Here is a 15,441-nt window from a genome sequence, read left to right on the forward strand (position 1 = left end):
TTGGCTCAAGTCACGATCTCACGGTTCGTGGGATTGAGCCCCATGTCGGGCCCTGCGCTGACAGCCCAGAGCTTACTTGGGATTCTCCCTCTCCCTCGCTCTCTGCCCCTCCCCCATGTATATTCTCTCTCTCTCTCTCTCTCTCTCTCTCTCTCTCTCTCAAAATAAGTAAATAAACTTTGAAAAAAGAAGAAAGCACCAAGCTTTCCCAAATACTTCTGCCCCCACAGTGCACACCACCCCCCGCCATCCCCTACCAGAGCGGTGCGCTTGTCGTAATCGGTGAACCTACGCTCATAACATCGTTGTCACCCAAAGTTCATAGTTTACATCAGGATCCACTCTTGGTGTTGTGCGTTCTGTAGGTTTCGGCACACGTTATCGTGACACGTATTCACTATTGTAATATCGTACTAAATCCTTTCCCTGCCCTAAAAATTCTCTGTGCTCTGCCTATGTGTCCCCTCCCAACCCCCTAACTCTTGGCAACTACTGACCTTTTTACCTTCTCCATAACTTTGCCTCTCTCAGAATGTCAGAGAGTTGGGGTCCTATAATGTGGAGTCTTTTCAGAGTGGCTGTTTTGACTTAGTAGTAGTACGCATTTAAGTTTCCTCCATGTCTTTTCCCGGCTCGTAGCTCATTTCTTTGTAGCGCTGAGCAGCATTCCCCTGTCTGGACGGCCCGCGGTGTGTTTACACGTTCACCTGCTAAAGGACGTCTCGGTGGCTTCCGAGTTCGGGCCGTTATGAAGGAAGCTGCCGTAAACACGTATGTGCAGGTGTTGGCGTGGACGTGAGTTTTCGGCTCCTTGGGGTGAGCGCGAAGGAGCAGGATCGCTGGATTGTTAAAGAATGCATTTAATTTTGTAAGAAATTGCAAGACTGTCTTCTGGAGTGGCTGTGCCGTTTTGCATTTTTGAATGGAGAGTTCCTTGTAAGTATTTGGTGGTGTCGGTGTTTTGGATTTTAGCCACTCTAAATAATACGCGTATAGTTCATTTAAACTAAAAAGCAATAGGTACGTACAAGATAAAATACGTTCTGGGTGTCTGTTAGCCCTGACACGCTTTTTTTTTTTAATGGTCATATAATGCAGGTGTTTCATAAACATTTCTAAACAGTGTTGTAGTGAACATCACTGAAGTGGGGTTGGTAGGTCAGACGGTATGTACTTTTTAAATTTATAGATTTTTTTCTACATTATAGGAGTGTTCCTGTTTTCTAAGACGTCTCCAGTACTGGGTATATTAATTTTTTATTTCATTCTTTTTAATGTTTTACTTATTTTGAGAGAAAGAGAGTGTACAAGCAGGGGAGGGGCAGAGGGTGGGGGGGGAGAGAGAGAGAGAATCCTGAGCAGGCTCTTCGTTGGAAGAGGTGGGGCTCAAACTCACGAACCTTGAGACCATGACCTGAGCCAAAATCAAGAGCCAGACATTTAACCAACTGAGCCATGTAGGCTCCTCTTAATTTTTTTCTTTAAAAAAATTTATTAATAATTATTGTTAAAAATTTTTTTTTTTTAATGTTTGTTTATTTTTGAAAGAGAGACAGATTGTGGTTGGGGGAGAGGCAGAGAGAGAGGGAGACAGAATCTGAATCTGAGCTGTCAGCCCAGAGCCTGACGCGGGGCTGGAACTCCTGAACCACGAGATCATGACCTGAGCCGAAGTCAGGTGCTCAACAGGCTGAGCCACCCGGGCACCCCTTAAATAATTATTTTTAATTGTAGTAAAATACACATGATGTGAAATTTACCATCTTAACCATTTCTTTGCTTCCGAGTAAATTTGATTGTGAAATTATAACAAGCAAATGAAATATGTTGGTTTATATTTCCATCTTAACCATTTTTAAGGGGATAGTGGTCTTAAGTACTTCACATTGTTGTGTACCCAGCCTCTAGAACGCTTCTCATCTTGCAGAACTGAAACTCTGAACTCAAAAAAAAAACCCAAGCCTACACTTCCCCCTCCCCCAGCACCTGGCAACCACCATTCTACTTTCTGACTTAACGAATTTGACTCCTCTGGGCACTTGGTTCGGTGGAATTATCCTGTTTTGGTGACTGGCTTATTTCACGCAGCAGAAATGTCCTCAGGTGTCATCCACATTGTAGCCTGTGGTGCCATTTCCTTCATTTTTATGACTGAGTAGTTCTTCCTTGTGAGGAAAGGCCACATTTGTCTCTCATTTACCGGTGACGGACACTTGGGTTGTTTCCACGTTTTGGCTGTTGTGAACACTGCTGTTGTGAACGTGGGTGTGCAAATATCTCTTCGAGACCCTGCCTTCATTTCTTTTGGGTGCCTACTCAGAAGCGGGATTGCTGGATTTGGTAATTCTAGTTTTTAATTTTTTAGGGACCTGCCCTCCTGTTTTCCACAGGGGCTGCTGTCATTTTATATTCCCACCGACAGTGCACGGGGTCCAGCATCTCCACATCCTTATCAGAATTACCATTTTCTGCTTGTTTTTTTAATAGTAGCTGTCCTAATGGGTGTGGGGTGATACCTCATTGTATGGGAATATTAATTGCTTTTTAAAGTTGGCTGAACTGATAGAAAAAGGATTTCGTTAATTATTACTAAGGTTGAGCATCTTTGTATTTTGAACTTTTAAGAAAGTTTGTTTATTTTGAGAGAGAGAGAGAGAGCGCGAGCACATGTGAGTGGGGGAGGGGCAAAGAGAGAGGGAGAGAGAATCCTAAGTAGGCTCCACACTGTCAGCGCAGAGCCCGACACAGGGCTCGATCTCACCAACTGTGAGATCGTGTCCTGCACCAAGACAGAGTCACTTAACTGCCTGAGCCTCCCGGGCACCTCTGTATCTTGACTTGTTAATTCTTCTGTACATAGCAGTCAGGCCTTACCTTATTTGTTGTTTGGTTTGTTTTTTAGAATTATATGTAGTTAAATTGATTAATCTTACTTGTGGCTGCTCGCATACTGTCATGCTGAAAAAAGCCCTTCCCCCACATACCATATACTGCGCACACCTCTGTTTCTTCTGCCCGCCCCTCCTCCCGCCTCTCTCCTCGTTACATCATTGTTCTATCTGGAACTATTTAATTCTTTCTCAAATCTTCACTTAGGTTAAACTCGTGTGTGTACTTTGGTCTTCATCTGAATTCTTGACTCTGTTTCATTGATTGATCCGTTGTTTCCTGATTTGTACCATTTTTATTCTTTTCCGTGTTCCTGGTTGATGTATTTATTTTTCTGGGTGAAGTTTAGGCTCATAGTTTCAAGCTCTCTCCAAAAGTATCTTGACTGGGGTTATCTGGAATTTGAGTTTGTTTAGTGAGCATTCGTTTCATTCACATTTTTATTGAGCGCTTTGTGTGCTTGGTAGTGTGTGGCAGGAGTGAGGGAGTCAGGAAGCTTATGTTCTAACGGAGAAAGAAGGGAAGATGAACCTGTAAACCGTAATGTATGTGTATTTCCTCTAGTCCGGCTCTTCTTTTTTGGATGCAAAAAACTTGAGGTCTAGAAAAGTGAGGTCAAATGCTTAAGGAACCACAGCTTCTTAGTAGCCAAGTTTGGGCTAGATCTCTGGTCTCCAGATGGCATTTATTTTTTTTTAATTTTTTTTTTCAACGTTTTTTATTTATTTTTGGGACAGAGAGAGACAGAGCATGAACGGGGGAGGGGCAGAGAGAGAGGGAGACACAGAATCGGAAACAGGCTCCAGGCTCTGAGCCATCAGCCCAGAGCCTGACGCGGGGCTCGAACTCACGGACCGCGAGATCGTGACCTGGCTGAAGTCGGACGCTTAACCGACTGCGCCACCCAGGCGCCCCCAGATGGCATTTATTATACACATCTGCCTTCATATGCTGCTTTTCTTAATCAACTATAATTGCATTCTTTTTTTAAAAATTTTTTAACGTTTATTTATTTTTGAGACAGAGAGAGAGCATGAACGGGGGAGGGGCAGAGAGAGAGGGAGACACAGAATCGGAAGCAGGCTCCAGGCTCTGAGCCATCAGCCCAGAGCCCGACGTGGGGCTTGAACTCACGGACCGTGAGATCGTGACCTGAGCTAAAGTCGGACGCTCAACCGACTGAGCCACCCAGGCGCCCCTATAATTGCATTCTTAAAGCATTACTGATACTAGACTAGCTGCTTTGGGCTGTGTCTGAGTGAAACTTCAGCGAGAGCTACGACCTTTGGGGTATGCCTAGAAAATGTGCCTTGTAGAGACGCATTGCATATGGAGGAAATATAAATAATTCCAGGTAGCGTAGAGGAGAACAGTATGATTTTATTATTATTATATATATATAGTATATATACTAAATAATATATAGTATGTAATAAGTAAATAGTATATGTATTAAATAATTCTGGAAAATTACTTGATGAAACAATGGCATGAGATTTAGGGGACACAGGAATGAATGAAGGTTGAAAAGTGGTAGAATCTGGAGGTTGGCAGATGGTGAGAGAAATGGAAAAATGTTCACTAATTGGAGATGAGGACAGTGGAGTCTCATTTTAGCTTCCAGCACCTCCTATGGGCTGTTAGCATCCCTCCCCCACCCCACCCCACCCCACCCCCGCCGTGGGACCCAGCAGAAAGCGCTACATTTTCCTGGATAGAAACAGGGGAAGTATTGGAAACAGTTGACATTCTGGGTAGAATGTTGAGGAGGGTAAGAGTTGGCTTGTGGGCAAGGTGCATATGTGTGCTGCAGACCGGGGGAAGGATGCCTGTGCACCTGTATTTGTCCGTGTACGAAGATGCGGGGAGAAAATGCAGTGCTCTGTTTTGGAGACCTGCCTGGCTGCGACACCTGTGGTCCTTGGGGAGGTGAGAAGCCTTGAAACTGTGCCAAGTCTCTTGACAGCCTTGTGGTTTAGTGGAGAGCCAGGGCTAGAGGCAGTGAGTGTCGATCCATTCTGGGTGAGAGAAGTTGATGCCCTCAAGGCTGTTGCTGTTAGAGGGAGGCTTGATCGAAATATGGGAAGTCAGGGGCGCCTGGGTGGCTCAGTCATCCAACTTCAGCTCAGGTCGTGATCTCATGGTTCGTGGGTTCAAACTCCGCGTGGGGCTCTGTGCTGACAGCTCAGAGCCTGGAGCCTGCTTCGGATTCTGTGTCTCCCTCTCTCTCTGCCCCTCCCCTGCTCGTGCTCTGTCTGTCTCTCTCTCTCTCAAAAAATAAGTAAACGTTAAAAAAAAAAAAAAAAAGAAAAAGAAATGTGGGAAGTCAAATTGGCAGTGTCGGAAGTGTTTGAACTTGCTCAAAGGAGGTGGAGATTATGGGCACGTGGGGTAAGGGGGCGGGGGGTCCGGGGAGCTTTATTAGGCCTTTAAGCAGGGCGCTGTCATATCTGGGCACGACTGCACCCTTGCGTCAGTTATTCCACGCATGTGCATGAAGATGCCTATGAGTCACTCTTGTTTCTGTGATAGGACATCATCTCCCTATCGGCTTTGCTCCCTGGTCACCATTGTGAGGTACATGGTTGCCCCCTCTGCTCCCATCTGTGAGCACCCTCCCCACCCCATTTCAGGCTGCCCTCCCTTGGTCTGCACCCTGGATGCCCGCCCTGCTTGCCCCAACCTAATGGCTTTAGGGCAGCCTTCTGTCTGGGGGCCGCCGCTGTGGGTGCAGTACATGATACTTTTATATTGCCCTCTTGTCCCTGCCCTGACACGTACACCCAGCCAGGGCCTGGACTTTGTGTGGCAGAGCAGCTGAAAGTTAGCAAAACCAAGTGGACATGTTGGTAACGAGAAATCTCAAAACTTTTTTTTTTTTTTTTTACTAGATAGTCTTGTTTTCTTTGAAATGTATACAGTTAGGCCAGACCTTATTCCCAGTCTGGTTCACTTTACTGTGTTAATGAAAAACAAACAAACAAAAGTTTGCCAAAGCAAGTGCAGTCAAATGTAATACAAAACGGTGGCCTGAGAGCACAGTTTAGAAGGCAGTTTTAGGAGAGAGGATAGGTTAGGAAAGGGGATGATCAGAGCATGACTTTTGTTGTTTGACTCTCTTTAAGGGAGGGCTTGGCTGTAGGAGGTGAATTGGAGCCAGAGGGCAAGCCAGCGTACAACTGTGCCCACTGTGGGTCGCTTCCTGAAGAAGCAGATTTCCTAGACTCGGCGGCACTTGCCTTGGGCGTAGAAATTTGCAGGGTAACGTTGGCTATTGGGAATCAGGAAAACAGATGGTCCCGCTCATTTATGCATCGCCTACTTTATAGGTTATGTATAATCAGTGCTTTTGCAGTTATTTAAGTGTTTGATTGCATTTTGCTTTTATTTTATAAAAATGAGGAGAAACTGGTACCGTGGTAAGCACAAATCTCCATGTTAAAATTGACATAGATGGAAATCATTAGCTAATGCCAGAGACCATCAAGCTGGATGTGATTTTTGAAGCTAGTTGACTATTGACTATAAAGAAAAAAATTAACACCTACACCGTGCTAGACAGACAGAATTTAAGGATGTGTCGAAAAGCAAAGTCAAATTAGAGATTTTTTTTTTTAATTTTTTTTAACGTTTATTTATTTTTGAGACAGAGACAGACAGAGCATGAACGGGGGAGGGACAGAGAGAGAGGGAGACACAGAATCGGAAGCAGGCTCCAGGTTCTGAGCTGTCAGCACAGAGCCCGACGCGGGGCTCGAACTCACAGACCGCGAGATCGTGACCTGAGTTGAAGTCGGACGCCTAACCGACTGAGCCACCCAGGCGCCCCTCAAATCAGAGATTTTTTAAAATTTCTTTTTAATGTTTATTTATTTTTGAGAGAGAGAGAGGGCAGGAGTGGGGAAAGGGCAGAGAGACAGAGGGAGACACACAATCTGAAGCAGGCTCCAGGCTGTCAGCACAGAGCCCGATGCGGGGCTCAAACCCACGAACCGTGAGATCATGACCTGAGCCAATGTCCGACGCTTAACCGACTGAGCCACCCAGGCGCCCCAAATTAGAGATTTTAAAACAAGTTGTAGCTTTCTTGGAATGAGAACCTTCTTTGGAGCTGCAGCACACGCAGGCGCTTCTCTTAGGGCATTTGAGTTCAGTCCACATTGTCAAGATTATATTGTGTGTGAAAGTTTGATAGATACAGAGTACATTTTTTAACTTCCAAATAAATACATAGTACATGTCAAGAATCACTGTTCAAAACATTCCAGTGGCTTTCCGGTTCACTACAGTGTCAGAGGACTGGACGGTTGGCCACAAGGCCCCTACGTAGTCTGAGCCCACTCCTGAGCCTCTTCCATTCCTTTGTCTGGAATACTCTTCTCCCAGTGTCCACATGGCCCTGTCCCTCAGTTCCTCCTCACTGCTGACGCGTCCACTGACAGGCTTTCCTTGACCACACTGTGAAATGAGAGTCCTGCCTTACCTTGCTTCATTTCCTTCGTTTTATTTCTCGTCGTCCGACGTGGCATTTTTTGCTTCGTCTCTCTGTTGAAAACTGATGAGGAACCTGGTGTGTGTGCTCCGTTCTCCGGCAGTCCTCTTGGCACGTGGTGGGAGTACGATAAGTACTCGTCTGGTGAATGAGGAAATGATGGGGTTGTGGACACTGCCCTGTGTGAAGATTTGCAAACGCAGGCTCTCCAGCTGTGTGTTCTGCGTCTCGGTCATCTGGCATCCTCCAGCATCGTCTTTGCCACCCGCTTCGTGACCGTTCGTTTGCTCGGTACATACTTGAGAGGTGTGTATGCGCCAGGCTTTGGGGGAATACGAGAGCGAACAGTCTGACAAATCCCTGCGCAAGTGTAGCTCACAGTCTGATGGGGACCTGCCCGGTAAATTACAAGGTCATCGACAGGAGGGAAAAGTGTACTTAAAATTCGTGCCTGCTAGTTCTTTGACTGGAATGTGTGCAGGGCTAGGGGTCGCATCGGCACTACTGGCCTTAGTTTTCAGTTTTTTATAAAGAAATGGCTTTCAGAGAGCTTGACAATTGGGATGTGAATGTCTTTTTTAATGTATGAACATTATTTTTATCATTTTTATTCTTATTTATTTAGAGTTAGGTAAAGTGGTAAGAACTTACTAGAAAAGACACAGCTGGATTTACAGACTATGGTTGAAGCCTGCAGTTACAAATGAAGGGTTACTGTACCCTTTCATCATATCCGTGTGTCTTATCATCATCCTTTTCTTTTAGACTTCAAGAGTTTCCTCTTGTTACGTTATAATTTATTTGTTCTTTCTGTTCACGATGGACATTTGCTTCCAGTTCTTTATTGTTACAACTACTACTGCTGGGAACTTTCTTTAACTTAGTTCTTGATATCCATTCGAAATGTCGATCCTCAGCCGTGAGGTCAGTGCCAGAGTATTTTCCAAAGTGGTCAAACTGGTTCATGCTGCTACCAATAAAGTGCAGACTTTATCTGCTTCATGTCCTTGCCAGTAATTGCTTTCGTGGGACCTCTGCATTTCAGACCGTCCGGCGAGTTCAGCACCGCTCTCATACCAAGGAATTTTGCTATTTTTGTTAAGTGTGATAGTGGTATTGTGGTTCTATAAAAAACATGTCCACATTTTTAAAAAGTTGTGTATCGGGGCGCATATCTGGCTCAGCTGCAAGAGCATGCGACTTGATCTCTCAGGGTCGTGAGTTCAAGCCCCATGTTGGGTGCAGAGGTTACTTGTATAAAACATTAAAAAGATGCATATTATATATATGTGGGGATGAGATAACTGGGATTTACTTAAATTCTTGAGCACAATGTAAAGCACATTTTGGGATCAACTGGCCAGATTGGAATACAGACACAGATTATTGTTTAAATGTTGAATTTCCTGTTCTGTGGTTACGTAAGAGAATAATACACCTACTCTTTGAAGATACAGGCCAAGGATTTAAGAGTACGGAGGCATAATTATGACACTCTCCAGCGGTTCAGAAAAGAAATTACATATATACATACAAGTTTGTTTTTATCATTAAAAATAGCCTGTAATTCCTATACCCATCACGTGGGTATAACAAGTATTAAAATTTTGCTTTCATGTCCTTTTTTTATGCTTCTGTGCACTCTGGTTTTAAGCACAAATAGGTCATATTGTAAATAATAGTTTTTCAACTTTAATTTTCCGATAATTAAACATTAGACTGAGTTTTGATCCCTGAATAATATCCCATCATATAGCTCAATTTATTTCACCATGTCTTCATTCTTGAATTGTTTCTATTTTTTCAATTTTCTCCTACTATAAATAACAAATGAGTAAGCAGGAATTTATAATGTCCTTTTCCAGTAGAAAAGAAAGCCTTCCTTGATTCTGCAGATCAGGTTTCCCAGTTAAGTGTGTTCAGAGTTCTTTTTCTCTGACGCCTATGACAATTGGAGTTAATTATTTGTGTCATTATTTCTCAGCCCTCCAGACTGAGCTCTCTGAAGGCCGACTGTTTTAATCTTAACTGTATAAGCAGCACTGGGCACACCGTCGGCCTGAAAGATGCATTGAATCAGTGGAGAAGGGTTAAATGTAAAATAGAATAATTAAATATAAAATACCACCTTTCTGCCACCTGCTTTGAAAACTCCAGTTTCTTTAACTGGATGAAAGTTCCCCCACCCCTACCCTCACCACCCAAGATTCAGGCATTGGAAGTGGTAGGACTTACAGCTTTGGCGGAAAAACCTGCCCACTCCCAACAAACACGCCGTTCTCCCCCGGCCCCCATTCTCACTACAGCACCGTGCAGTTTAGCCTCCATTTTCAGGGCTCGGGAAACCTGGGCCCACAGAGGGGAAGCGACCTTGCATCAGGTCGTGCTCCTGCGCACTTCCTAGAACCCAGCCTCCCTCCGTGTTTCCCTTGGCCTGTTCATCTCACTTAGAGATCCCTCTTTTGTGTGCCCTTGTACACAATGGGTTGTACTGAGGGAGGGACCATTGTAAGTACAGGGCGGCGGAGGCAGGGTTAAACATAGGCCCCTATAACTCAAGGCTTGTAGACAAGCTGTAAGGAGCCACTAGGATTTGCGGGCTCGTAAGCCCTTCTTCCTACCACCTCCGCCTTTCCCTGCCCATAACTCCTCTGCAGGAGGTGGGCCTGAAATCAGTAATGTAGAAGAGAATCACTTTGTATAGTCACTGAAAGGAAATATTTTTGCATGATTGAAATTCACAACTCACAAATTCGCAAACCTCCTTTTATATAGTAACAATATAAAGAAGCACATTTCTTCCTATGTCTGTGGTCCTGATATTGTCTGATCTTTTTAATACCCAAACTTAAAGATTTTGTGCTTGTTGAAGTGCTTTTTATCACATTAAAATGAAGAATGTTCCCACACTCATGTTCTTTACCTCAATATGAGGCTCTAATTCACCAATTCTCAAAGTCATCTGGGGGCATTGTAAAAGCAAACCAGAACATCTAGAGTATAGTCGGGTCTCTCCTTGATCAGGTGTGCTCACTTCTCAGAACTCACCGAGCTGTGCCCTTATACGTGTGCCTTTTCTGTACGCCCGTCATGCTTCCTAAAACCGATGTATACATCCACACACATACGTATACACACATAAACACACATAGGTGCAAACACATGTATGTGTACAAAAGAGGGTGGAGCGCAAGAGTTAGTACTTCAGAGAAGTTTCTTGGCTGGTTCTCCTGGGTCGGGGCTAGGAACCACTGGCCTGGCGGACATACAGCTCTAATGGGGCCGGAGGACTGGGTTTCTCTCCATAAACTGCTTCTGTGGCTCTGGAGTGCAGGCTGCCTCGAATGGAAACTCACAGGTGCTTATGAAGGAATTCATTTCAGTAAGATTTTGTTTTTGTGTATTTTGGCTCCTCTGCTGCCTTGTGAAGGGTTAGAACCGGACGTCATCTCTTATACTTTTGTCCGACGGATGAGGAAATGGGTTTAGCTTGTAAGCTCCTAACGGAAAGCAAGGACAGAGGGCTCCACTGTTGCCAGCTGCGAGCTTGTGAGTGATCCGTAGTGTCTCTTTGCCCCCTCTTCTGTCCGGGAATGTTGCCTTTCGTTAAGACAGAGGCAGACCTCGTCTTGGGCATTGTTCCTTCTGCTCATACTGTACAAAGGGAAACACCGAAGAGAGCAAGTGAAGTTATTTTGAGTGCACAGGTGCCTGCTTAGGGACATGGTCGTCAGGCAGGTTGACTTGATGGGAGAGATGCATGAGAACAGTGGGTCGCTGGACTGATCTATTCTTCACCGTGGGCTTTGGGCGTTTTTAAGGGAAAGGTGGTTATTGTTGTAATTACAGCCAGACGTCATTCTAGTGACGATCCATTTTGAAAACACAAGAGATCCTATCTGTGTGGTTCTGGAAGGCACACAAGTGTATGAGAACTGGAGTAAAGGTGGAGGCATGTACTTCCCTTTTCCTATTGCAAGATTTTGTTTGTTTTGTTTTGTTTAGAGAGAGTGAGCACATGCTCCAGGAGGGGAGAAGGGCCAAGGAAGAGAGGGAGAACCCTTAAGCAGGCTCCGTGCTCAGCATGAGGTCTGACACGGAGCTTGATCCGGTGACCCTGGGGTCACGACCTGAGCCGAAATCCAGAGTTGGACGCTCACCCGACTGAGCCACCCAGGTGGCTCTTATTGGCTAAGTAATTTTTTTTTTTTCAACGTTTTTCATTTATTTTTGGGACAGAGAGAGACAGAGCATGAACGGGGGAGGGGCAGAGAGAGAGGGAGACACAGAATCGGAAACAGGCTCCAGGCTCCGAGCCATCAGCCCAGAGCCCGACGCGGGGCTCGAACTCACGGACCGTGAGATCGTGACCTGGCTGAAGTCGGACGCTTAACCGACTGCGCCACCCAGGCGCCCCATGCTAAGTAATTTTTTTAATGCAGCACACAAAATGTTAAATTTAACATGAAAAAAAGCTTTTTTTAATTACTCATAAAATGTTTGCCCTGGAGCCACTTTTAAGATCGTAATAGTCAATCCACTCTTCTGCTGATGAGGAAAAAAGGAGTAGCATTTATTTGCAGTCATACAAAGTTGATACTGGTTGGAGGGGGAATATAGAGGTAGAGATTAGGTAGGAATAGGTGCCAGAAACTGAATTTAGGTAAGTGTGGTTTGGTGGGGTATTTATATATATATTTATATGTTGTTATGATGATGATGATGATTATATATATATTAATGTTTACTTTTGAGAGAGAACGAGTGGGGGAGGAGCAGACAGAAAGGGACAGAGGCTCTGAAGTGGGCTCTACGCTGACAGTAGAGAGCCCCACGTGGGGCTCTCACTCATGAACTGTGAGATCATGACCAGAACAAAGTTGGATGCTCTACCAGCCGAGCCACCCAGGCGCCCCAGTGTTTATATTCTCCTTTCCACCTGATCAGATTGTCTGTGAGACTGAGTTGGATTTTGTAGTATTTACTAGAGTGTTGGGGGATGGCGCTTCTTCTGTAAAGTGGGATTTTAACAAAAGTGCATTTTACTGCTGTGTGCACCCACCCTCACCCCCACCATGCCCCGGGGGATCATTGGGATGTTAACTGTAGTAATATCTGTGCCCACCAGGTGGCATAATTGCTTTACTTAAATGATTGAAGCTCTTTTTGATTCTCTGTTAGTGATAACTCATTTCTTATTTTAATAATAAAAGGAGATGCCACGATACGAAAAAAATTTTGGCCTGCTCAGTTTGAGTTATGCGAGAGAAACTGGTGCCACGTTTCCTTTGTAGTACGAATGCTGCTGCAAATGTTACGATGATAACATTTTTTTCGAACTGTATTTAAGGTTATAGCTTTGTCCTCGACCCACCTTATGGTGTCAGCCTCTCGCTCCAAATAGCATATGCAAGATCACAAGGTGCCCTGAGTCTGCAGTGTCCAGAGGAGGGAGGAGTGGGTGAGCTCAGGTGACCGTGGCAACTTTCATCTGCATTCTTCCCTTTTTTGCAGCCGAGTTCGAGACTCCCGCTAATGGTACTAAGGACATTTAGTTCGTCGGCTTGAAACCTGAATATAGAAAACAAGTGAGGCCTCCGACAAGGCAGCCATTTGCCCGTTACCCTCACTTTCCATCACTTCCTTCATCAACCACAGTTTGATTTTCTTAACTCCACTCAAGCGACATGGACTAGGTTGGCTTGCCTGGCTCAGTTCTCTGTACCGTGGAGTGCCCTTCTCTCTCTGTGTCCTTTACTCAGGAGATGGGATAGCCTATAGAGGTTTAACATCACAGGTGCTGTGGTCACACACTCTGTGTGTATGTACGTCTTGCTTCTGCTGTTTACCAGCCGTGTGACCTTGGCCAAATGACTTCTCTGGGCTTCAGTTTCTTTCTTTAGGAATGGGACTGGTAATGGAATTATTGGAGAGGATTAAAAAGAATCCTTTAGGGGGGGCGTCCGACTTCGGCTCAGGTCATGATCTCGCGGTCCGTGAGCTCGAGCCCCGCGTTGGGCTCTGTGCTGACATCTCGGAGCCTGGAGCCTGGAGCCTACCTCGGATTCTGTGTCTCCCTCTCTCTCTGGCCCTCCCCCCACTCGCGCTCTGTCTCTTCTCTGTCTCAAAAATAAATAAACATTAAAAAAAAAATTAAAAAGAATCCCTTAAAGAATTTTAGAACAGTGGCTGGCACATAGTAAAGTCTCAAATATTAGCTACTGTTACTAATCAGTATAGCTATTGAATCTTTAGGAAGCTTGTCTTGATTTAACATCATTATCATCATTATTTACTGATTATCTTGGATCCCATGCTAGTCTACATCTGTACTGTTATTTATGTATTTCTGTTCTCTGTTACTTGTGTTGTTTCAAGCTACCTCAGGAAATCAGTTCATTTTTCTTCTGTATTTTGGCCTGCTTTTCTGTACACAGTAAGGGTAGTTCAAGAAATGCTTGAGTAGGCTTTAGGAATTTTGTAAATTTTCTTGATGAATCTCACACACATTCTACCTTTAAGTGATGTTACCCCAGAACATAACTCGTTTACCTATACTTTCTGTAATGCTAAATTCTTGTCAGAGAAGCCAATGGTTTGTACAGTCTGTGCACTTTTTTTAAAATTTTTTCTAATGTTTATTTATTTTTGAGAGAGAGAGAGAGAGACAGTGTAAGCAGGGAGGGGCAGAGAGAGAGGAAGACACAGAATCCGAAGCAGACTCCAGGCTCCGAGCTGTCAGCACAGAGCCCGACGTGGGGCTCGAACCCACGAACCGTGAGATCATGACCTGAGCCGAAGTCGGATGCTTCACCGACTGAGCCACCCAGGTGCCCCCCCCCCCCCCCCCGTCTGTGCACTTGTTAAAGAATCGAAGTGATACGTATCTTTATCCATCATAATTTAAGATTAGACATTTCTCCTTGGTTGTTTCCATAGGAATATTCAAGTTTTTAAAATGTTGCACTTACACAACGATAGAATGGTTTTTAAAGGAGAGTACGCCAAGTAACCGATCTTTCTGCTTAGAATGTCCAGTCAGCTTCTTCTTGCACCCAGATGACTGCCTGGTTCTGTCCCCCGTGCGGTAGGGAAGGCTGGTGGGTGCGCATGACCGGGTCCTTGCCAACATCCTGGCATTTCCTTAAGCCACATGGACTTTGGGCATCGTCCTAATCACAGCATACTTAATGACCCTGCCTGCCTGCAGTGGCTCCTCACCCCCGGATTGGGACAGACTCTGGTTAACCTTTAATTTACTAGACATGAAATCAAGATTACTGTTGCCAGAGGCGAGAAAGTACTGGAAAAGTCCCCGGGAACCCCGTGTTCGTTGCTTTAGAGCTTTTTGCCTCCCTTCCTGATTCATCCTTCATCCACCACCTAACGTATCCGGTCATCCTTTGTTTTCATGAAGGCATTTGGGAGTGGATTTTATCGTCTTAGGTTGAAAGCTTATTTTTGCTTTTAAGGAAAGCATGTGGGAGGTTTTGAAAATGCACACTTTACATTTTCATCGTGCCCTACCAGCAGCTACTGGCATGTTCTGGAAAGGAGCAGGGTAGGTGGTAGAGAAGATATTGGGGACTCTAGAAACTGGTGGGTAGCCCTTGTCCCCTGACTGTGAAAGGGAGCAAGAGCTGAGGACCCTGTGCGTACGGTAGGGAGGCAGTGAGAGACAAGGCCGTCGGCAGCATCCGTTGTGCGCGCACACGGCCCTGTTCTGGATTAAGTCCAGTCTTCAGCATTCTGGGAGGACTTCCTGCCCTGCTGTGGTTTTCAGTTCGGTGCTGACGCAGCTTTCCTGGTGAGAGCTACTTCCTGGGAAGGTCAGGAAAGTGGCTAGAGGTACCGCGGTCGAAACCGTAGCGCTCACCGTGCGTCAGGCACCACTGCCTGTGAACTCCTTTTGTCCAGAGACAGCCGAGACTGGACCTGCGTCTCTCGCACCACACACCTGACCTGTGCTGCCTTTTCACTTGCTGGGAAAGAACCTTTCTCTCCTGTGACATCATTCACATGACAGCACCCCCAGCATTCTGTTGGCAAATTGTTCATCC

At 45.2% G+C, this 15,441-nt stretch overlaps 1 protein-coding gene across 20 annotated transcripts in view; it reads left to right on the forward strand.

Annotated features, from left to right (window-relative positions):
- The window catches only part of RCOR1 (REST corepressor 1), a 130,726-nt gene that overhangs the window by 83,794 nt on the left and 31,491 nt on the right, over nt 1-15,441 (forward strand). The window contains exon 1 of one of the 20 annotated variants that reach the window (XM_042944373.1): nt 4,592-4,818. The exons of the other annotated variants lie outside the window; for them this stretch is intronic. Coding sequence (XP_042800307.1) covers nt 4,749-4,818 — 70 coding nt within the window. The 5' untranslated portion in view covers nt 4,592-4,748. Of the gene's footprint in view, nt 1-4,591; nt 4,819-15,441 lie in introns of those variants that run through there. 20 annotated transcript variants of the gene reach the window in all.

The sequence above is a fragment of the Panthera leo genome, chromosome B3, assembly GCF_018350215.1.
Source record: "Panthera leo isolate Ple1 chromosome B3, P.leo_Ple1_pat1.1, whole genome shotgun sequence".
Classification (NCBI taxonomy): Eukaryota; Metazoa; Chordata; class Mammalia; order Carnivora; family Felidae; genus Panthera; species Panthera leo.